We start from the raw sequence: 23,393 nt of genomic DNA, 5'->3' as shown, positions 1-23,393 counted from the left end.
ATAATAAGCCGGATCCAATTCGGAAATTAAGGAACAACGCAATCATCAACATTAACTGAAATATATAATTATTTAGCTTATACGTCCATTATACATAAAACGTGCACGCGAAAACGTATTCTGCACACACTCATATGCGCAGTCGTAAAAGGTCTTATGCGCATGTGTCAACGCGGCGCATGCGCAGAAAGTTTTTAATTTTGAGGTCCGGATTATAGATCATTCCGAATTATGGGTGTCCGAATTAATGACTTTTGACTGTATTTATTAGCAACCATATTATAACCTATATTATTGTTACATCGTATAAAATCGCCTATACTTTTTATTCCAAATGATATTTTTTAAGAAAAATATGAATGCATAATTTTTATAGGGAGCAGGCCTTTTTTTATTTTTTTTAATCAATGAGGACGAATTAGGGATTGCCAAGACTGCTTTTAAAATGTTCCTCTAAAAGTTTTGCTGTTATTTTATTTTTATATTCATACGAGGGGGGATTTACTGTCTATATGTCTAATATTAGTAAAAGAAGAAAGAAAACAAAACAATTTATTAAAGTTTGTTTCTTGTTATTTTCATGTCTGCAAAATCATTTATTAATTCCCTAGACATCTGCCATTTTCTCAGCCATTTAAAATTTAGTGCGGAGCAGTGACAAACTTGAGTGAAATTAAATATATATTAGATTAAAATTAAACTATTTTACACATTTACTATCCAATTTATTTAATTTGCAGACCATTAATTGCATAGAAACCGATGGCTGATAAGATTGGGTTAGAAGGATTTTTTGGGAACACAGCCATCTGTCTAAGGAATGGATGCTTTCGTGGTCTTTTCAAGAGGAATGGTTAGTTACTACGTTGCACTTACGGAAAACTCCCAAGCAGTCAGGAGTTAAAGGTTGAATAAGAAAAATTGTTGAATTTTCATAATTGCACCCTAGGTTGTATTCATGGGAACAGAAAGATTTGAATACATCAGATGTTTTTTTTTCATATGAAACCAGTTTTTCATAAAACAGAAAATATGTCAAGTATTTCTGCTGTAGAAGTTGAGGCCTTGAAAACAAACATCAGTTTTCAAGCTTTGCCACAAGGTACAGAAAGAGGGAATATTTATTTCCATTTGTTTACTATGTAACAAAGAATGCTTGAAAAATATTTCTATAGAATTATTTCCTTAAATTCTGATTTTAGAAGCTACATAGTGACTGAAAGACCTATGCAAGTAGTAAAATGTAAATTTTTATATAGTCCCTTGTCGAGGAAAACAGTCAGTTGTTAACATAGTCAATACATTTTAATTAATTAAATAAAAATTTCCGTACCTTTTCTGCAAAATTCGCAAACTTAAAAGATTTCTTCGCTACTTACTTAATAGATCAGGGTACTGATTCAGAAAACAGAGAATAAAGAACTTACTGATTAAAATAAAATAATACGCTGAACAAGTATTTTCAAAGTAACATTCAGTAAGTCAAACAACAAAAATCAACATTATATTTGCAAATTTTCACAGGACTAATTCCGATGATTTTACCGAACCATTAATCTCAGATGCCAAAGCACAAATGAATGAAATAAGATGTAGTGATTGATTAGGTAAGAATTATATATAATTCTTATCTAATCACTATATCGAGATATAGTGATTATATATTATCTAACCACTTAATCACTATATCGAGATATAGTGATTAGATATCATCTAACCACTATATCTCATTGTTATACTGTGATTCACTTTTAATTTTTCTCATGAAATCATGCTACAATTGGTGATCGGTGCTGCGCAGACTTGAAGTAAATGTGCAAAAAAATTATATCAGACGAAAATTTATTTATGCTGGGTGTTTGTTTCAATGCGAATCGCTTAAGTATAGCACATGATCTGCTTAAGTATCGAAATATATATCTGCCTTTTTCTACGTAGATCCAAATTCGAAACATCTCCCTAGAAGGATTTGCAGCTGTTGAGCTATTCATCTCGCCTTATTTGAGACATAATTAAAGTGTGTACTCCACGTGAGTCGCTGGTTAATGCACACTGCCAGATATTTGGGCTTGTCACCTTGTGGAACTCTTTGTCCCAAGAAATAAAGTGGCTGTGCAGTAATTCTCAATTTCTTTCTGCGCATCAAGAGCAGTTGCGACTTAACAGCGTTAATGGAAATTCTCCACTTCAATGTCGAGCACAATAGCTTGAAAAACGCTAATGGCTCTGTTTGGGTAAGTAGACGTGACTGCTAAGCGTAGTAAGCCAGTAGATTGGTCTTGTTAAATTTAGACCGTGGAAAATTCACTGCATAGAACAAGTAGAGGATAGGCATTAAACAGACCCTTGAGGGGACTCCAGCCGAAATAGCTTTGTATACTGAGAAGCTTTGTCTGCAGCTCACCGTATCTGTTGGTGATATTAGAGTGAGTGAGCAGAATTAATTCTCTTGGGAGATTCAATTTAATTAATTTGTAGATTAAACCTTCATGCCAGAAGCAATCGAACGCTATGGCCACTCTAGCATGAGTAATTTAGTGCAGCTCTTGTGATGTAAAGCCAAGCCAATGAATTCTAGTAATCTGATGAGCTGTTTTGCGGTGGACAATTCGCCCCTAAATCAGTACTGTTTGTCAGGCAATAGTCGTAAGTACGGTTGAAACTTGTTCAAAATAATTCAAAGATTTTGGCAAGATTTTAAAGCAGACTTATAGGTCGGTGATTTTCAGCTTTAGTGATATCTTTTGCATGTTTTGGAAGTAGAAAAATCTTGGCATATCCCGCAGCGGGGTAGGTTTCTAATCATAAGGTGGGTTACCCCGTCTATGCCTGGAGCTTTCTTGAGATTTAACTTGGGAATGATATTGGTGACTTCGCTCGGTGTTGTGAGCCCACTTGCGTTACGTGCAATGAGAATTTTTAACTATTCATTAACCTCTTTATTAACTTGCTGTACAAACTGAAAATTGCCGGGTGTCATAATTGGAGTAAACTGCTCTTTTAAATGTGTGGCAAAAACCTGACAGTAACCCCATTAAGTACGCAACTGGCCTGTCATGCTGGTGAGTACGTTTAAGCATCTTTGTGAAGCGCCAGAAGGAATCATTGTACAATTCTAGCTCTGCAATTTTATCATTCTAGTTTTCCTTCTTGTATTACTGGATTTCTTTTCTGATACGTTTGTTGATTCTATTGAGTCCAGTCTTCGTAATAGGGTCTTAAGTAATATTATACCGCGCACTGTTTCTCTCAGCCATGAGAGACTTAATAAATCTGGGAAATTTAGTGATCTTGTCAGTCTTCTGAGTGATTTTAGTGGTGTCATAATAAGAGTCATTGAGGCAGGAAGTGAACGCATTTATTGCCTTGTCAATGTCAGTAGGACTTCTCAACACTGCTAATTTAGGGACGTCGTGAAATTCTCTTTTTCACGACGTTATAATACATCATCCAGTCCGTGTAAGTCTTAGTACGTGAGTAGCTTGTACTTGCGACCCCTAACTTAGCCACAACAGGGCTATGGTCCGAGCTAAGGTCTTCGTGTACTTACAGAACCATATTAATTCTTGTATTTGTCAATATAATATCAGAGTCATAGCTAGGGTTTTCAGCGCCCAGGGACAACTGAAGATTTTGCGCCCCCTACTGCTTGCCAAGGATGGAAAACATTTAATTCTAAAATGTCGTAACAGCAGTTTGGCGCTCCTTGGATTCTGCGCCCGGGGACAGATGCCCTCCCTTGCCCCCTCTAGCTACGCCCCTGTATAATATCAAGTATAACCGGCGTATATCCTGTAATATGCGGCCTAAACGTGGGTGCGTCTGGCGCAACGATTCCAATTGAGTGATTTTCTATGAACTCTTCAGAATTTTACCTTTATGGTTGGTGCTCCGACAACCCCATTCTCTGTGCTTACCATTTAGATAGATTACCTCCTGCTATAATATTCGAGGAGTCAGGAATTCAACAGTTCCTCAGAGAGCTTGTTGGTCGGCAGATGTATATTGCTGCAAATAACGTATCTCCGAATTTGGGCAAGTGAATGGAAATAACCACAATTTCATAGCCGTTGTTTCTGTCTGGAAATCAGACATGATGAGTATTTACAGTGAGCATATATAAGTACCCTTCCACCTCCATGATGCGATCGATCATATGGGTAGGATCTGTAGTTTTAATACTCCCGGGGTGGCATGTATTTCCGAGATCAGGCAAATTTCTATATCATTATCGTACATAAAATCTTTCACTTCATCCTTCTTATCTTTTAGATTATTAGCATTCCAAAGTAACATTTTAATTGGCCTGTTACTGTTAGCGTTACTATCCATAATTGGGTTTTGTGGGTGCGTTGGAACTGCTAGAGGCTGTGCTAGGAGTTAAATGCAAGATTCCAGAGGCTTTAATAGCTTCAACTAGGTTCTTAAAACCTTCAAAAATACTCTTAGCTTTATCTAAAGTATTGATATTCACACTTTGCCCATTTACTGCAGTGGCATAAGTTTTGTTGGTAATAATTCTTTCACTGAATTTGCCTTTGGAAAATTCGGGCAACCCCTGTAGTTGCTCGTGTGTCCTATTTGACAGTTGATAAACTTAGGTTTTTCTTCCCTAGGTTAAGGGCATTCTCTAGAATAGTGGTTACTGGCACATTTCATGCATTTCGGGTCGTGCATATCCTGCCTGAGCATGATGAAATGCCTGACACCGAAAGCAATGTGCTGGTCCCTTCCTTCCTTTATATGCTTCAACCTTAACTTTCAGCGAGCATAATTTAATGATGTTGTGTATTTCCCTGGCATTGTCATTTTTCGGTGTCATCCCTACTGCATTTTAGGATGACTAAAAATTGAATATTTCACCGTTTCTACGCCTCACTAACTGCGTAACTTTCTCAACAGGAAGTCCCTGTTCAGTAAGTTCCTCAGCAATCTCAGAGGTTATAGTGCCTATTGGCAGGCTGCGTACGGCAACCTTGACTTTTATGGCAGTGTGAATGAGTGACATTTAACACCATTGAAGTTTAGTAACGCTATCAAACTTTTATGCGTGTGGATGTTATCTACTTTTAATTCGTAGTGATCCTGTGCTTTCATTCTACAAAGTTTTAAGGTGATACCAGCTTCCTTTATCATCTCCCTGTGTTTAGACCAAGAATATTTTCCATCTTGGATAATGATGGGGGGAACTTTACTGCTCCCTTTGTTAGGGTAGATGAACTTATCAGAGTCCTCTTTATCAGCATCGATCAATTCCGTAGTCTCATTAACTATGGTTTGTCTGATGGCGAGGCCCTGTGATTGTGAACTAACCTCATTGGTGTTCGTTTCAATAGGCCCCTCCTCCAGTCTTACTGGTAGTATTAGCATTTTGGGTATTCGGTGTTGATTCCGAATCACCTTGAACTTTGTTAATTTCTGAGTCCAGATTTTGTCTTACATTTAGCACTTTAAACCTATTTTTGTGTGGATACTATCATGTGCAGCTCTAATGTCATGAACTGTTTTCATCCGTTTACATTTGGATTTTCTATATTCATTAACTGTGTTAATGACTCCCGCAGTTATAAGCAGGTTGGAACCTGAAAGACCTCTGACAAGAAGCACCCGAGGTGCAAGCTAGGAGGGCGACTAGCAGGCAGGCAACCAGTAGGAAAATTACTAAAAATAACTATTAAATTAATTATACTTATTATAATGACTAAGCAATTATGGCAATCTTTACTCTTGGCAAGACGTGGCAATATGAGGGACGCAGCCCGACCCTCCTGGCAGACTTTACGTCGCCCTATGGCTTTTTTTGCGGGCTGCGCCAGAGCAAGCTAGAAACAACACCTTCAACAGACATAAAGAACATAACTAAAAAACAAAATTAAAATTAAAATCCCTACTGCAAGCTTGTTATTATTAATCTTCTCCGTCATTTTCCCGGAAAATTTTTTCAGTCTTTTAAAATCATTTAAAATATCATATATATTAAAAGCATAATTTTTCTTAAACTCGTTCCTGATATCAGTATTTACATGTTTCCACATAATACTCTGCAGTGCCCGGTTCTTTACAGATATCACAGAGGTCACTCTTGTAATTTAAACCTTTTAAAATAGAAAGGAAAATGGCCATGACCTGTAATGATTTGGTTAATGTCAATGTCCTGAATAACATAAACCTTGTTTAACAAATTTCATATAACCTTTATTTCGATCAGACCTTTCCCACTTCTCTCTCCATTTATTATAAATATCATTTTTCATAATAGTCACAGCTTTCCTTGTTGATTCCTGTACATCAATATCACGAGCATTAACATCGGTAATTGCCTCCTTGGCCTGTGCGGTCCGCCCTCTCATTTCCAAAATGTCCAACGTGTGCCTTCACTCAATTAAGCACAATATTTTGATCTTCTCTCAAGTCTTTATATAATTCTCTAATATCTACTATTAAAGGGTTGTCTTGATCAGGTCGTGAGAGAACTTGAAGAACTGTCAGAATAAATATGTATAGCATATTTCTCTTTAAAAGTCTTCCTAATCCATTTCAGTGAATAAAAAATAGCCATAGCTTCCGCTTGATAAACTGAGTTATAAATATTGAGTTTAAATTTATTATTCTCAATCTCTGTTCCATAATAATATATAACATATGCGAAAGCAATGGCGTCTCCCAGACCTGACCCGTCTGTATAAATGTCAATTTCTCCTATTTTTGGAGCATCCAAATAATACGGAATAAAAATTCTTTCAGCAGGGTGAATCAAATTTTTCAAAAGCGCACCGTGTTACAATAGAATCTCCATATAATTTAAAATCTATATTTCCTGTTCTTAAACGAAATTTACCATAATAAAAAACAAATAGTTTGGAGATAGAGGGCACACCGGCCAGGATACAGACAACCTCAGTAGAGGTCGTTCTGAAACATCTCGTCAGCATTAGTAACCAAACTCTCTGCATTATGTCCAGTTTCATACGAAGTCTAACCAGCTCCTCCGCCCTACAACCCCATGCGCCTATGCCATACATAATTCGAGGAATCACAACAGTCTCGTAGATTGACCTTATTATGGCATTTTTCATAGTCAGAATTTCACTGTGGAAGTTCCTCCTGTAATAATTTTAAATATATTCTGATTTTTTATGAACCATATTAAAATGTGAGATAAAATTTAATTTATCATCCACAATTACGCCAAGATATTTAATTTCTTTTCTAAACTTTATTCTCTGATTCTTGTATTTCAACCTTGGTTCTCTTGTCTGCTTTCCTGCACGAGGAAAAAACACAGCATTTGTCTCTTGAATATTGAACATTAATCCTTCTTTTTCTCCCCAATCCTCTAATTCCAAAACTAATTCATTAAAATATTCTTCGATTATTTCCAAAGATTTACCTTTTATAAGCACCAGAAGGTCATCAGCATAGGTTACCAAACGTATATACTCAGGAAAATGTCTTTTCAATAAATCATTTACAATGAGGTTCCAATACAGAGGAGCACTAGAAGACCCCTGAGGGCAACCCTTGCTGGAATCAATAATTATAGATTGAATATCTTCATTCTCATACTCAATCTTCCTTTTATTAAAATAATCTATAATAATGTTTAAAATATTCCTTGGTATCTTCAATTCAAGTAACTTGACAAGGAGTGACGGCCAACGAATAGAGTCGAATGCACCAGTAACATCAAAAGAGACCGCCACCACATGATCTATCTTTTTATTATCTCTTATAAAATTAATAACATAATATAATACATGATCTCCGCCCGGCAGAAAAACATATTGATTAGAAGACATAAGTTTCTTCGTTTTTATATAATATTGTAAGCGATTTGCAATCAATTTGTACAGCACATTTCCTATCACCTTTAAGAGACATACTGGCCTCATTCTATCATTGCTTTTAGGTATGAGAACTAGTTTTGCAATTTTCCAAACCTCAGAAAAGAGACCATGTAACAAAGAATTATTGTATAAATGCTGGAAAAGCTAGAATAAAACTCAAACATCTTTACTATGCCCGCATGTATACCGTCCAAACCAGGGGAGCTTCTTGTACGAAGCTGTGTAATAACCGTCCGAATCTCATCCAGCATGAATTCTTTATTATCGGCATTACATTAATTTATTTTTTCTAAGATGAAATCAAAATTATTCCGTATAGGGATACCAGTTCCCACGATCTCATCTAAAATTTCCCTTTTCACATGCTCTATATTTTCTTCTCGATTACCATTGGCCTTTTTAACACTATTCCCCTTTTTTCCTTTTGAGTTGCGTGTTTAAAAATTCTATCATAATAACAATTACTTTTCAAAAAGTAATTTAATTTACTTTCAGATTTTGATTTCTTAATTAATTTTTTATACATTGCTAATTCTCTCTTATAGCAGATCCTTCTATGAATTCTAATTTCTTCCAAAATGCATCTCATCTGATAGAATTTTCTTAATGACCGAACTCTTCTCTTCAAACTAGTTAACTCTGGCGACCACCAAGAGATTTTATTATCCTGTCTTTTTTTGAAACGAAGCAATTTATTTGTATGCAATACAAGATCTTTCTCCATCTCCAAAATAATTTCATCCAACTGGGACTTAGTACCAGCCCTTATAATTCTCTTCTGAGAACTCATAATCTTACTTTTCATTTTTACACAAATCTCTTGATACGAATTGGATTCCTCATAATAGTACAGGAACTAGTTTCTCTATATACAATTCCATCCGCATCTAAAATAAAATATTTATGGTCACTAAGAGTCAATTCATCTGAAATAATAAAAATTATAATCTGGAACACTTATATTTGAAGAGCTGATCACCAAGTCAGTATATCCAACTCCAACTGTAGATAAAAAAGTAAGGGCAAATTAAAATTATTGAATAATAAAAGATTTCTGTATAAAATAAAGTCGTTCACCAAAACTCCTCTCGCATCAACCGATGCAGCTCCCCAAGTAAAATGCTTTGCATTAAAATCTCCAAAAATTAAAAATTTTGTATATAAATTTAAAATATCATCCTATTCAAAGAGATATAAATTTATATCTTCTGCTGGGGAAAAATAAACACACAGAAATCCATATGAATCTTTAACAGTATAGAGGTGATGACATCTAAAGAATAATCCACAATAAAATCAATATCCGGATTAACGGCAATAATGGCCGACCTCCCACCATTTTGATGAACAACTCTCCAATTTCTATTACTATATGCAAGGGCGTCCTCAATGCAGTATGGTTCTTGAATCAAAATAACGTCTGGGGTCTTGGTCAAAATTTCATCAATTGCAGAGAGCTGTATGGCAGCTGCTTAACAATGATTCAAATTAATGCTTAAAAACCTCATTAAATAAGGTACAATAAAAACTGTATCCAATAAAAATCCTAAAAGTTTAATTTAATTTAAAAATCGTGTAATAGTAAATTCTCTCCTAAAACCAATATAAATTAAAATTTATTAAGCCAGGAAAAATTAAAGCAGAAACAAATCCGCAGTAAAATTTGTACAGTGAAACTCAAGTATGCATCCCGCGACGAGAATCAGTAAAACTAACATATCAGGACCCATAGTTAAAAACTCATAAGTTCATAAATTCATATGTTCCGTAATATATTTTATTTATCTCTTAAAAACTGGACATTCCTTAGAAAAAGCTTCGTGCCCATCATCTATATTCATTTTATTCCTTGAGTTAAAATTTTTATAGTTAATACATTTCTTAAATTTACCTTTACAGTCTTTGGCTCAATGAGGACCTGAACAGGTAAAACAAACAGTTTCATTTTTGGCAGAAGCGTTTAACATCGCCAAAACGAAGACAATTTGTACGTTTCTTCGGTTGAACAAACAGTTTGGCAGGGTAAGACTTCCACCCTACCGTAACTCTCTCATTTTGCAAAATCTGGGCTTGACAGATTTTATCCACATGAAAAACTCGATGAGAAGTAAGCTCCTTTCTATTTTTACCTGTATGAAAAAGAAATCTAACACATCCTCCATCACAAGAACAGTCTTGTTTCAAACTTTCTAAAAATTTTTCATTTTCAACCTCCAGCGAAACATTATAAATAATAATTTTCGGTTTTTCTACTAATCTGTTAAGGGATGATTTGTTCTCAATAGCTCTTTCTAATTTCTTCGATTCCTCCACATCTTTTAATCTAACAACAATTTTTCCGTTCTTTTTTTTTTTTTTTTTTTTTTTTTGAAAAGAATCCACCATTTTAATTCCAAGATCCTTTGGCCGAATAGAGCTTGAGATTTCATCAAACACATCAATATCAGTAGTTTTTGCCTTAATAATCAACTCTGCGTCTCTATTTATATCATCGTTATCTTTTTTAACAATTTCGCTTTTCGATCTAAGTACGTTTTTCCTTGTTCTCTTAACATCCAGAGAATCTGCAGGATCAGTCGTCGAAGTCCCGTAGAGGCTCATGCACGCATTCAAAGAACCGCGCACTCGGTGTGCGGAATGCGCTTTATGCTAGGGGTTCTCTCATTTTGAAACCTCGGCACGTCGGGTGTTATAGGGCCGGGATATGACGCGTGGCTTATATACAAGATCTGTGGTTGATATACTCATGCCAGCGTATGTAACATAGTGCTCCAACAATTTTGCAAAGACTACCATGATGATTTTTTTGGCAGACTAAGGATGATTCAAACTCCCCCAAAATTGTAGTGGATGCGAAACAGATGTATATATTTTTATACATGAGTTATTCATTTTATAAATTAATATTGTTAATAGGATACTTACCAAGGATGTTGTGAGACAGAGTACAAGTGTGTTGGGGCCAGTCCATTGTTTGAGCTAAAGCTGATTTTAATCTCTTCGAATCTGCTACTCTCCCTAGGAAAACATATGAATAAAAATATTATTCTTAAGTGATCAGTAATCTCTGCGTTTACGATTTGCTAACACTAAATAATACTTTCGTTAGAAATAAAACTTCTGAAATCATCTAAATTTTCCACAGTTCCACATATTTTGTACATTGATTAATGTTACTGTTTTTCATTTGAAAAACTATTCAAATTTGTTACTGCTATCAATGGTTCTTTTTTCTCACTTGCATTCTTTTAATATTTTTCAACAACTTGCTTTCGATATATGGATTTTTTAGGAGGGTTCATTAATTTTTTACGGTAAATTGCCAAAAAAAGTAACCATATTGGAGCCCTACAAGGTCAGACTGAGGCCCTAGGTGAAGAGTTCTTTCAGGGGTCTTGTACACTTCTTTCCTCGTTTTTACGAGGGAAAAGCAAGATTATGGGTAATTATAAGATAATTTTGAGACCCCTAAAGTTTGTGATAATCAGGCCATGAACTAGCCAAGTTCCCTGATCTTTTGAGTCGGTATGCATGGAGAAGAATTAAAATTTTTCGATTGTTCTGTTTCCTGACATGGAAATTAAATAAAATTAAATTTTATTAGCTTTATAAAGCTCACAAAAATATCTCGCAGAAATACTATGCTAATTTCAACTGTTCCCTGTTGAAAAACTGTTCCTTGTTCGAATAAATACTTGCTTTCTTTCTGGTGTGTATACCTATGTATGGCGATATATAATTTTAAATTGAAATGCATTAAAGACATACTAGCTTTTGCATGCTCTTCATGTATGAAATTAATAATCTAATGCAGTAAAGTTGGTTATATTCAAGATATCTCAGCATGCCTTATTACTTTTCGTCCATTCCTATTAAATTTTTTATTTACCTTCTAAATAATATTAATTTTATTGTGACAGCATTTTCTGTCGTATTAGCGCAAGTTACATTTTTGTCATGCATTCTTTTTAATGCAAACGGATATTAAATAATATCCACGGGTACTTACACAAAGCAACTTCACAAAAGTCATCTTTACGGTAAGCAGTCATTAAGCAGTCACCGTCCGAAGACCAATCTACTTGTAAAATTGGCCATTCATTCTAGACCGGAGGGAAAAGAGATAATTCAATAAACTGTATCAAAAGTCACAAATAAAATTAAACACTGACCTTTGTGGAATTAATTTTGAAGTAGCATTTACAGATATGTTATGGTATGGTAATAAAAAACTGTTAATTAAAATTCGTGCTTTAAAAATTGAAAAAGAAATGATTCTGAATTCGAAGGAAGAGAAAAAAAAGGTTGGACCAAGTAGATTTATAAGAAATTTTATAAAGAATATTTATTATTCAGATAGTCTAAATATAGTTTAATCGATTCTCTGTGTAAAGTTAAGTACTGTTTACATTTAATCTAAACATTGCAGGAAGACTAACGTGTAGACTGTCAGAAGAATTCTCATCTCATCTTTATCTCATTATCGTAATCGTACAGTTTTACAATCATCATATCATAATCATACAGTTTTTTACTTGAATGTTGGGAAAGAAAGCGGGAAAGGCTGTGATACTGATCTTTATATGGACACGCAGTTAAGATATAAGGTATTTGTCCCACATTCTTGACGTGCCTTGGTAGTGTAGTGGATCTGCACGCTGGGCCGGTATTCCAGTGGTCCGTGGTTCGATTCCCGGCGAAGGCGTTTGCTAATTTTCCATCTCTCTTGCTTCCAAAAAATACCTAATGTCTCTACAAAGATTATCGAAGATATTATCTTAATAACATAATATAACAAACTCGTTCAACTACTGAAACTACGCGAAGTGGCCAACTTGCCTATTATTACGACACTCACGAGTTTTTTCGCTGAAGCATCTTTAGCGGGTTAGGAGAAAACTTTGCATAAATATTAAAATTTTGCATATTTGAGCTACAAGATGTCACGTGATTGAAATTATGTTTGAAAGTCTGCTTTATTTAGTATATAAAATCGAAGTCATGCGTGTGTTCATTTCTAAAGTTATTTAGTCGTGCAGTCTCTTCAAAGATCTTTTAGACTGCAAAAACAAACATATTTGTTTGGATGCTTTCTCATTTCCATTCAAAAGGAAGTTATTTTATGATTGATAAATCTTTTATAAACATCTTTATCGCTTATTTAAATTACTAAAAAATAACACGATATTTCTCACAAAAACCGTATACGAAGAATCTGTCTAGTCAGTAACTTTAAAAAGAAAAACAAAAAAACAGGTATTGAAGGCATGCGAAGTAAATTAATTAGTAAGAAGTATTTTAATGCTTAGATTACCTTCAGTACCGTGTGCATCTTGTAAAGGTAACCATGGTTTTTGGATTCGCAAATATATATATTTCCGTCTTCACAGCCTATTGCCAGTGAGGTTGCATCTGAAAATCAAAAAATGTCTTCCTTATTAATCAACGCAAATGTAAGCAAACTTTAAATGCAAACAAAAAAATGCTCCTGCAAAATTCGGATCCATAGCACTTTTAAAAACAATATCCCTTTTCTATCAAAGAAAGAATGAAAGAAGTTAATTGAATAAAATCAGTTTTGAAAACCTTTGGCTGTTATTCCGAAGGAACCATCATGGCAATAGGGGCAGAATTGAAGACAAGTTTTTGTGTATTCTCAAGACCGAGAGGCAATGTTTTACGTATCTTCCGCCGCCAATCCTTTGGGAAATTCAGTTATTATTTTCCGGAGCTTTTCGTTGTAAACAATAAAGGACTTTTCATAACTAAAATGATTTTTCGGAAGTTCTATTCTGTATTTTAGAATGAATAATTTATTTAAAATCTGTGTCAACGCTTAGTTAATTTACAATTGGTTAACCTCTCATGGATCTCTAGTAATAATAATAGGTAATAAAAGATGAAATGATAAAGCATAATTACAATAATATATTGCTACTGCTAAATAATTAAAAATAAAATTACATGTATATATCATAAAATCCATATATACTCAATATTATTTCAATTTATTTATTTTTTATTATTATATTCGAATAACTTAAAGTAACGGTGATTCTTAAATCCACATTAAATATTCCACTTAGTTAATATTGATAAGTTATTATCTCACATGTTATTTCTAATCGCTAACGTATTTAAAAGTGATGTTTTATTTCAGCTGCCGAAAATAATTCAATGCATTTACCTTAGGAAAATTTTAATTTTATTTTTTGACGCTCGTGTTTTTTACATTGTGTGCTAACTTTTAAATTAATTAAATTAGGCAGTGCTGAAGAGAAAGGAACATTCTGTTATTGCTACGGATTTCTCTCTAAATTAGTAACAGTATTATTTGTTCTCAACATGCTGTTCTTGTGCTTACCGTGGTAATACGAGGGACGAAGTCCGCTGTTAGATCTACGTAGACAGTTAAAAACGCTAGGAAAGAGGAGTAACATTAGAAAAGGATTAAGGAGAATACATTAAGAGAAAAATCTATCAACAACCTGCAGTTATGTTCCCATATCTGGTGATGAAATATTTGCGGTTTCATTTACCCGCGGCTCAGAGTGGTAGAAGAAAAAAAATGATTGCTGTAAATTTTGTAAGCTTAGACAAGCAGCAGAAAAGAGTGTAGTTAAGCCGATGTAACAGTCTTATACAAGCTCAATATTGTCTTAGTTCACAAGTCATACGTTCATTTCGGGCCAATGTTACTAAATACGGGGAACAGAAATGTTCATAATGGAGTCTTAAGTGCAGCGTGAGATTACAGAAAATCCTCACAGATTTTGACCTCATGCATCAACATGGCGGTCATAAATATTTTGGCAGAGAATTTAGGCTATTAGGGCTCACCAACTATTTGACTTATCATTTTCTCCATGGCCAGTTTTTAAATTTTCTCCCATTTTTGCCTTCTAACATTCCCTTTGTTCTGATTAGCAACACGCTGTTGCAGCTTTTTTGTTCTTTAGGAGTCTTATTTGCCACAATAAGGCCCTCAAAACATGAGTCTAATGATGCTACAAATGTTGAAAACTACTAGCGTGCTATTTAGTGCTAGTTAAAACAGTATGTACAGTACACGAACTGCTATTCGCCATTTCTCAGTCGTTGTTTGCTAATTAAATTAAAATGTCTGAATTTTTAAATTTTATAGGTATGATCATATCTATAAGTACAATCTCTCTCCAGAGCATATTTTAGTATACAATATATATTACTATAACTCATTTAAACAAATCACCAACTTTATTTTGGCGTATATTTTAAACAAAATTCTTTCGATTTGTGGGCAAGCACACATAGGTCTCTCTTCTTCAGAAGCAAAAAGAATTCTGAGAATAATGGGTAGTTCAGATAATATGAATTATTTTGAAAATTTTGAAATGATGCGTGTTTGAGCATTAGTTTCTGCTAACAACAAATTTTGACAACGGTACCAAATAACTAATCGTATACTCTTACTCTGACAGTAAGCATTTTACTCTGACAATAAGCACAGATACAATCATTTTACAATTTATATATGAAAATATTTGTGCTAAACAAATGTGTTATGTAATAGAAAATCTGGCTAGCTGCTAGATTATCGAGTTGCATGCGAACATTGTTACTTCAAGTTAGCTGCCAATGGCAACACCATTAATCGCTTGAGCACAACTGTATTATAAAATACTTTTTTGTTTGTATTTAGAATGCTTTAAATATCAATATTTTGTATTAAAGAAGGTGAAAATACTTTTAATCCGTGTTGGTTCTCTCTCTCTCTTTTTTTTTTTTTTTTTTTTTTTTTTTTATTCTATCCGCTAAAATATTTTAGGGCACTTGCTGAATAGACTAATTTTATTTAAAAAATAATGCGTTTTATTATGCATAAATTCCGTGTTTTAAATATTATTTATGACTTTAAAATAATAAATTTATGACTTAAAATAATAAATTTATTTATGACTTAATTTAATATTATTTATGACTATAAAATAATAAAAATGAATTTAATTTTGCATTTTTATTTGAAATAAAAATTTTATTGTTTATATTTTATCGAATTTTATGTTGTGAATGATGTAATGAATGACGTCACAAAATATTTTAAAAGTAATTGGTTTTAATATCTATAAACTTAATTTAATGTTTTAAACATTATTTATGGCTGTTAAATATTAAAAGACAATTTAATTTTGCATTTTTTTAAATATGATTTTATTATGAATGATTATTTAAATAATTTTAATTCTATGCGTGATGTAATCAGCTCCCTGTTTGGTTACTGAATATTTGTGCATTACCGCGCCATTTTAAAATTTTATTATTCATCTCTTCGAATTCCTCACATTTCAAAGCGAATGGATGTGTCCGTTTCGAATATGAATGTTGTTATTGGTAATTACCAAGAATTATTGGTATCGGAATAAAAAAATTTGCCGTTTGAGACCTTATTTTGGCCAACCTTGCTTTCCTAATCAAAGATTTATTTATAAATTGTTAATAGCGTCAGAGGAAATTTATTTTAAATTTTTGGAGAAAACCTGGCTAACTGCTTCTTCAATGAAGTGTGAGAGATGTATTAGATAAAGATTATTAGCGGACTTTTTTATGGTACTTATTATGAATATACGAAAAGTTAAAAAATGTAAGTACATAATTTTCTTTTACTTCATAATTGTATACTTCAATTTTTATTAAAGAATTAATACGTTTTCAAAAATTCCTGAGATATTATTGCCGCATATGTTTTAATGTTAAATAATTAAATCCTATAAAATTATTTTAAAGTATTTAAGTAATAATTGTAAACGCAACGTATTAATTTTATTTAAAATGTATTTTCCCGATTGGCAACAACAGTTTTTTTCAGAACGATAATATTTTTGAACTGTATGTTTTTGAGCAGTAATGTTGACGGTAATGTTTCTGAATAAAGCAAGTATTTAACAATTAATGTTAGACGGAATGTGTTTTTAATAAAGGAACTAATTAAATGCTAACATTTCAGAAGTGGGATAAACTAGAATTATTATCTAGATTTAACAACGTATTGCCTTAACGTACGCTAAGCCTAAACTGAATGCGGAAGCTCGCCAAAACTGAAAGTAGAAAGGTACGTGAATTTATAAACTGTTTATGTTATGTCTAAGTATTAAACGGAAAGAACTTAAGTATAATTATTGTATTAGTATTTGAAAATTGAAGTCTAAGATGGCTTATTTGGCAAGAGGCAAAAAATGTGATTTAAAAGAACTTGCTTTGGAACTTGATGTAGATGTCCCTTCTGATATTAAAATTGTAGGCTTAAGAGATATGATTTTGAATAGTAAGAATTATAACGAAGACTTTACTAAACAAATGCTAGATAGAATGATAAATGATCGTTTAGACAGGGAAAAGTTAGAAATTTTAGAAAAAGATAAGCAAAGAGCATTTGAAATGGAAATTATAGAAAAAGATAAGCAAAGAGCATTTGAAATGGAAATTATAGAAAGAGATAAGCAAAGAACTTTTGAACTTGAAAAATTGAAAATAGAAGCGGAAATCAGAAGTAGTAATGTAAATGATTCTGTTTCTTCTAATATTAGTAGAAGTAATATTTGTGATATGAGTAAATTAATGCATAAGTATGATTTGAATGAAGGTGATATAAGTTTTTATTTAGTTTTATTTGAGAGACAGGCACGACGTATTGGGTTAGAAGAACAAAACTGGGTTTCTCAGCTGTTGGGTCTATTGCCTTATGAAATAACTCAATTAATTGCCCGTGAATCAGAAGAGAAAGCTAACGACTGTAAGCACGTTAAACAACTGCTACTGAGAAAATTTAAGTTAAGCCCTGAACAGTTTCGGAAAAAGTTCGTTGACCATATTAAAACGTTGCGTAATACGTGGAAGGACTTCACGTTTGAATTAAAAAATTATTTTGAAGAGTGGCTTGCTGGATTAAATGTAACAGATTTTGACTCTTTAAAACAACTTATTATTACTGATCAATTAAAGAAGAGGGTCCCCGCTGCTATCCGAGACCATTTCATTGATGATTGGTCTAAATTCATTAATACTGAAGAAACTTAATTAAACTAAAATTAATCCTGAAGTTGGCTGAAAAACTAGATGAATATGAAAATATTCGGGCAGGGATAAAAGTACTTCAAGTAGAAAATAAAACTTTTAGGCATAATTTTAAGCCCAAATCTGGTTCTAAATTTTATGAAGGATCCTATAATCAGTATTCAAGACAAAGAAATGTTAAAGATTCCATGCAGACAGATGGTAATTTCAAAGTGGATTTTAAAAACAGTTTTGATAATAAATACAATCTGAGAGATAAATTTTATAAAATAGACGAAAGGAAAAGGGAATATAATCCTGGCATCCGCAATGAAAAGGGTGAGCCGAAATGCTTCAATTGTAATGATTATGGACATATAGCGACGGATTGTCCTCAGCCTAAAAAAGAAATTATTTACAGGAAATGTAATGAAAAGGGTCATACTTTTAAAAAGTGTACGTCTAAGAATCCAGACTTGACAAATGTTAAAAATTATTTATCCGTGGACCAGAATTCAGGTGTTTCACCAGCTGTATATTTAAAGTATGCTCGCATCAATAATGGAGAAGAAATTACTGCAATCATAGATACGGGTTCTAGTTCATGTTTATTGAGACAGTCTGCGGCTAAGAGACTGAATCTTATTGTAAAACCTGATGTGGAGGAATTGTTTGGCTTTGGGAACCAGAATAAACCAGCCGCTAGAACATTGGGAAAAGTAACTGTTAACTTAGAGATTGATAATGTGGAAGGAAAGGACATTACAGTTCTAATCGTAGGAGATGAAACGCAACCATGCGACTTATTAGTTGGTCGAACATGGATTGATTTACCGCATATTGCATACGCCAAGATAGGTAATACCTTGCACATACGCTATGCTAATGACTGCCCATTTTCACAGTTGCAAAATGATAGCAACACTCCGCGAATTAAACTGAAGGCTTCCCGAGAAACTCAAATCGAAAGTAATACGCTTAATTTCGTGAAAGTTAAAACTGATGAAATAAATAACGATTATGTTTTAATAAGTGGATCGGCAGATGACTTGGGCTCATTATTGGAAGTATTACAGGGAGAAACAGTGATACCAGTCACTAACTACAACGATGAAAAGGCAGCAACTCTGGACAATGATGGAAAGTTTGAAAATACAAATACTGTAAAAGTCACTAATTCCAAAGGTAGAAAATCACTGAAAAGGAAAGGGACTTCAAAGAAAATCGTTAAACAGAATACAAGTAAAGAAAATAAGTATCCTAAAGAAGAAGCTAGAAATGATGGCATCAATGATATTAAAGAATGTAAGCCTATTCAAGAAAAGCATTATAATCAAAAGCTTAAGAAATATAGTAATAAGTGTAAAATTACAGCACTTGAGAAAGAGTTTAATACAGGGAAAGAAAAAAGTTTACAAAAAGAAACTGTAATAGATAATTTTGCGGGTGAAGAAACAAAATTAAAAGGAAATAGGTTTGTTGAGAAACAAAACAAAAGACAACCGGAGAAAGATATTGAAAAAAGAAATAAACCTCGGGAAGATGTAAATCCATCTGCAAAGCAATCTAAGATAAATGAGGGAATAGACAGATCTCCTAAGAAAGTAATTACTGGTAAAAGAGAGCATCTAAAAAGGAAGAAGTTAAAGAAGAGAATTGAAGATATGCAGATGAAAATGAAAGCAAATTATGACAAGAAGAAAAGTAATTCTTTAACATTCGAACGAGGAGAAATAGTAGTTATGAGAAGAGTACCTAAATCAACTGGAGAATCAACCAAAACACAACAAAAGTATCGAGGACCTTTGGTAGTTACAGAAGTTTTGGTGCTACTTTGGTAGACGGATTTTGGCGAGTTTTTGGCAATTTTTCTTTTGGCGAGTAATACGACTTATGGTAAACCCATTGCTGGATAAGTTATTTATGGTAACCGATACTTTGTTGACATTTTATTTAAAAAATAATGCGTGTTATTATGCATAAATTCCGTGTTTTAAATATTATTTATGGCTTCTAAATATTAAAAATAAATTTAATTTTTCATTTTTATTTGAAATAAAAATTTTATTCTTTATCATATTTTATGAAATTTTATGCTGTGGATGATGTAATCAGTGACGTCACCTTACTTTAAAAGTAATTGGTTTTAATATCTATAAATTTAATCTAATGTTTTAAACATTATTTATGGCTGTTAAATATTAAAATACAATTTAATTTTGCATTTCTTTTTTAAAATGATTTTATTATGTATGATTATTTAAATAATTTTAATTCTAGGCGTGATGTAATCAGCTCTCTGATTGGTTATAGAATATTTGTGCATCAATGAGCTGTAATCAGCTCCCTGATAGGTTGCTGAAAATTTGTGCATTACTGCGCCGTTTTAAACTTTAATTCATATCTTCGAATTCCTTCAAAAATGTCTCCTTCAAAGATGAATGTTGTTTTTGATAAGTACCAAGAATTTTTGGTTTCGGAATCAAAAAATTGCCCTTTGAGACCTTATTTTCGCCAGCCTGGCTTTCCTAATCAAAGATTTATTTATATATTCTTACAAAGGTCAGAGGAAATTTATTTTAAAGTTTGGAGGAAACGTCGCTAATTGTTTCTTCAATGAAGTGCGAAAATGTAGATCACAGATGAGAACCGTTATGAAGAGCCGATTCTGAGACGGCCGTATATGATATTGTGGTCATGTTGGAAGAAATAACCGCTGTAACGGTAAGAAAATTATTAGACATTCCTCCTTTTTTACCGACAATAAAGTAATTGCTGTCATTTTAGCTCTAGTGTACGAAGCGTTCTTATTTACTTATTTTAAAGTATTTAAGTAATATTTTAATTCTTTTAAACGTTGGTATGATGGTTTTTAATTCGATATTCAATTTATGTAATATTTTAATCCAATTAAACGTTGGCGCAATGTTTTTATAGTGGTATTTTTATTCTATTTCTATGCTATATGAAAGTAATAATTTAACCTTTCTTTAGTATTTTATAATCGTAGTAAATGTATTTATTCTATATAATATATATATATATATATTATATTATATATAACGTATTTTAAAGTATTTAAATTTAATAATATTCTAATTCTTTTAAATGTTGGATTATGTTTTTTATTTTCATATTCAATTTCAGTAATATTTTAATCTAATTAAACGTTGGCACAATGTTTTTATAGCGGTGTTTTTATTGTCTGCTATATGAAAGTAATAATAACCTTACTTTAGTATTTTATACTCATAGTAAATGTATTTATTTACACTTGCCTGCATCTTAAAAAACGACATTTTCAACAAAAAAATTAATCCATTATTTCTAACGATATTTATTTTTATTTATTTATTTTTTTTTTTTTAAGTTTCGAATACTTTACTATGCGTAAAAACAGCGTTTTTCAAGATGGCTGACGTTTGTAGAAATCGCGCCAACAATTGCGCCAACGTAAATCGCCAAAAATCCGTGCAACCGTCTACCAAAGTAGCACCGAAGTTTTACCAAGTGATACCTATAGAGTGACTCAATTAGAAGAGAAGGTGAAAGGACATTTCTTTAGTACGACAGCTCATGTGAGCCAATTAAAGTCATGGCAGTGTCAAACTGAATCAGAAGAAGACGATGATGATGGTGATGACATTAGTGTTACTGAGGATAACGATAACAACACGCCGCATATTACTAAAACTAGGACACGGAAAAAGAATAGAAAACGACGGTGAATCTATATGACAGCTAAAGACTTTCGAACTATAAACATTAATATTACAGATTTAATTTTTTTAAATATAAGTTCTTAATGTTCCGAGGTCGTAACTAAGTCAGGATGCCCGAATGTAAACGCAACGTATTAATTTTATTTAAAATGTATTTTCCCGATTGGCAACAACAGTTTTTTTCAGAACGATAATATTTTTGAAATGTATGTTTTTGAGCAGTAATGTTGACGGTAACGTTTCTGAATAAAGCAAGTATTTAACAATTAATGTTTGACGGAATGTGTTTTTAATAAAGGAACTAATTAAATGCTAACATATTTTAATTCTTTTAAACGTTGGTATGATGTTTTTAATTCGATATTCAATTTAAGTAATATTTTAATCCAATTAAATGTTGCGCAATGTTTTTATAGCGGTGTTTTTATTCTATTATATGTAAGAAATAATTTAACCTTACTTTAGCATTTTAAAGTCTTAGTAAATGTATTTATTTACATTTGCAAGCCATCTTAAAAAACAACGTTTTCAACAAAAAATTAATCCATTATTTTTAACGATATTTATGTATATATATATATATATATATATATATATATATATATATATATTTTAAGTTTCGAATACTTTACTATATGCGTAAAATACGTAAAAACAGCATTTTCAAGATGGCTGACGACTGTAAAAACCGCGCCAACAATAGCGCCAATGTAAATCGCCAAAAATTCGTGCAACCGTCTACCAAAGTAGTACCCCGAGGACACATCAAAAGCTATATAAACCCTCCTGTAGCAAAATTTTGTACATTAAATTTATCAGGAGTTGTAAAGAATGAAAGCTAGTGTTCTTGCTAGGTTACTCTATGACAGTGGCTTCCTTCTTGCGAGAGTACTCATCTAGTTAATTTAACAGTCGTTTCAGAATGTATGAACTGCTTTATATTATCTTTTGATATTACTTTACTCAATCAAAAATTAGGAAAACATAACTAAATTTAAGAAAGCTTAGCTGTATGTGGTCCAGACAAATGAACGTATTTCAGATATCTTGGATAAGTTGTTCGATATTTGGAATTCCAGATATCTGGACTCCAAATAATTGGAATCGAGATATCTTGAAATTAATTTTACTGTTGTGTTCCAAAGAATGTTTACCTGCATCATAAGCGAGGGCTTTGAGGGCTGCATCTGCCACTGATATTGTTGCCACAACTAGCCCTCCCTCGGCATGCAGTACTAACAACTTTCCATTTGAGCCACCAACTGTTATCGCTAGACCTTCGGGATGGTAACCAACGCAACAGCAATCTACCTGAAAAATTAAACTAATTACTATTATGACACACTCTCTTAGTTATAGTATTCATAAACAGATTAAACTGTGATCATTTAAATCTTTCATGTTGGTAGTTTATTTGACTTAATTATGAGAAACAGTACTATTGTCTTTCAACCATTCAGTTTTCTTAAGTGTGTTTCTTTTACCACTGAAAGAACTGTCCGGAGTTCACACTTTTGGGTTTTTTACTTCCTGAGCATGGAATATTAATATTCTTTCTACCTAAGCCGATGATACACAGTGACAACGTCAGCGCTATCCCCGGATAAAAAATTTTAATTTTTTGCAGCTTTTATTTTACATGCCTTTCCCAACTTGCTTTTAAATATTTAACCCCACGATCTAGAGAGATATTATATACAGGGTGTCTCAGTACCACGTTTCAGAACTTATAGGAGGGGTAGAATGCACCCCAGCGACTCGGAATCATATGACAGTGCAGGATATGAAAGGCTTT

The 23,393-nt window shown here is 32.8% G+C and overlaps 1 protein-coding gene across 2 annotated transcripts in view; it reads right to left on the bottom strand.

Moving 5' to 3' along the window:
• LOC118179574 (echinoderm microtubule-associated protein-like CG42247) overlaps positions 1–23,393 on the bottom strand; it is a 106,220-nt gene that overhangs the window by 4,547 nt on the left and 78,280 nt on the right. Inside the window, exons 15-18 of one of the 2 annotated variants that reach the window (XM_085814665.1) lie at positions 22,753–22,909; positions 13,162–13,259; positions 11,857–11,950; positions 10,773–10,865 (exon numbers count right to left, since the gene is read on the bottom strand). In XM_085814665.1, the coding sequence (XP_085670791.1) occupies positions 10,773–10,865; positions 11,857–11,950; positions 13,162–13,259; positions 22,753–22,909 (442 nt within the window). The remainder of the gene's footprint in view (positions 1–10,772; positions 10,866–11,856; positions 11,951–13,161; positions 13,260–22,752; positions 22,910–23,393) is intronic. The other variant, XR_015040599.1, reaches the window with a different exon arrangement.

This window comes from Stegodyphus dumicola, chromosome 4, assembly GCF_044657685.1.
Source record: "Stegodyphus dumicola isolate Sdum_Otavi_A_Nest chromosome 4, ASM4465768v1".
NCBI classification, from domain to species: domain Eukaryota; kingdom Metazoa; phylum Arthropoda; class Arachnida; order Araneae; family Eresidae; genus Stegodyphus; species Stegodyphus dumicola.
Note: the sequence above shows the minus strand (reverse complement) of the source record. Positions and strands in the feature narration are given on the sequence as shown.